At 55.4% G+C, this 827-nt stretch overlaps 1 protein-coding gene across 1 annotated transcript; it reads right to left on the bottom strand.

Annotated features, from left to right (window-relative positions):
• Positions 1-64: 64 nt before the first annotated feature.
• EMH_0056330 (uncharacterized protein) lies at positions 65-738 on the bottom strand (the record flags this gene model as incomplete). The annotated part of the gene is made up of 2 exons (XM_013497351.1): positions 65-424; positions 568-738. The coding sequence occupies 2 exons, from the start codon at positions 736-738 to the stop codon at positions 65-67; spliced, it is 531 nt and encodes a 176-aa protein (XP_013352805.1).
• Between the last annotated feature and the right edge of the window lie 89 nt (positions 739-827).

Below are 827 nucleotides of genomic sequence, written 5' to 3'. Positions count from 1 at the left end.
TTTTTTTTTTTTTTTTTTTTTTTTTTTTTTTTTTTTTTTTTTTTTTTTTTTTTTTTTTTTTTTTTCAGTTGGTACCAGCTGCTGCTTTTGCTGCTGCTGCTGCTGTCTCCCGCTCTCTCAAGGCTGCTGTCTTTACGGTGGGCCCCAGCTGTCTCTCCAGCCCGCGACGACGCTGCTGCCTCCGCTGCTGCTGCTGCTGCTGCTGCTGCTGCCTCCGCTGCTGCTGCTCCTGCTGCTGCCTCCGCTGCTGCTGCTGCTGCTTCCGCTTCTGCTGCTGCTGATGCTGCTTCCGCTTCTGCTGCTGTTTCCGCTGCTGCTGCTGCTGTTTCCGCTGCTGCTGCTGCTGCTGCTGCTTCCGCTGCTGCTGCTGCTGCTGCTGCTGTATTTGTTTGCTGCTAGTGTGTCTCCGTTGTCTCCTCAGGCCCTGACGGAGAGGCTCATGGGCCTACAGGATACACCTGGGGGCCTCAGCGACGTGCCGCTGCTTGCAGAAGTACGTCTTGCTGCTGCTGCTGCTGCTGCTACTGCTGCTGCTGCTGTTGCCGCTACTGCTGCTGCTGCTGCTACTGCGTTGCGGCTGTTGCTGCTGCTGTTGCTGCTACTGCTGCTGCTACTGCTGCTGCTGCTGTTGCTGCTGCTGTTGCTGCTACTGCTGCTGTTGCTGCTGCTGTTGCTGCTACTGCTGCTGCTACTGCTGCTGCTGCTGTTGCTGCTACTGGCGCTGCTGCAGGCATACATTGTATGTGAATACCGTGTGTGTGTGTGTCGGTGATTGTTGTTATTTTAATTGTTGCTGCTGCTGCTGCTGCTGCTGCTGCTGCTGCTGC

This window comes from Eimeria mitis, genomic scaffold (assembly GCF_000499745.2).
Source record: "Eimeria mitis Houghton genomic scaffold, Emh_scaff2620, whole genome shotgun sequence".
In the NCBI taxonomy this organism is placed as follows: Eukaryota; Apicomplexa; class Conoidasida; order Eucoccidiorida; family Eimeriidae; genus Eimeria; species Eimeria mitis.
The sequence above is the reverse complement of the archived record's forward strand: the minus strand, read 5'-3'. Positions and strand labels throughout refer to the sequence as shown.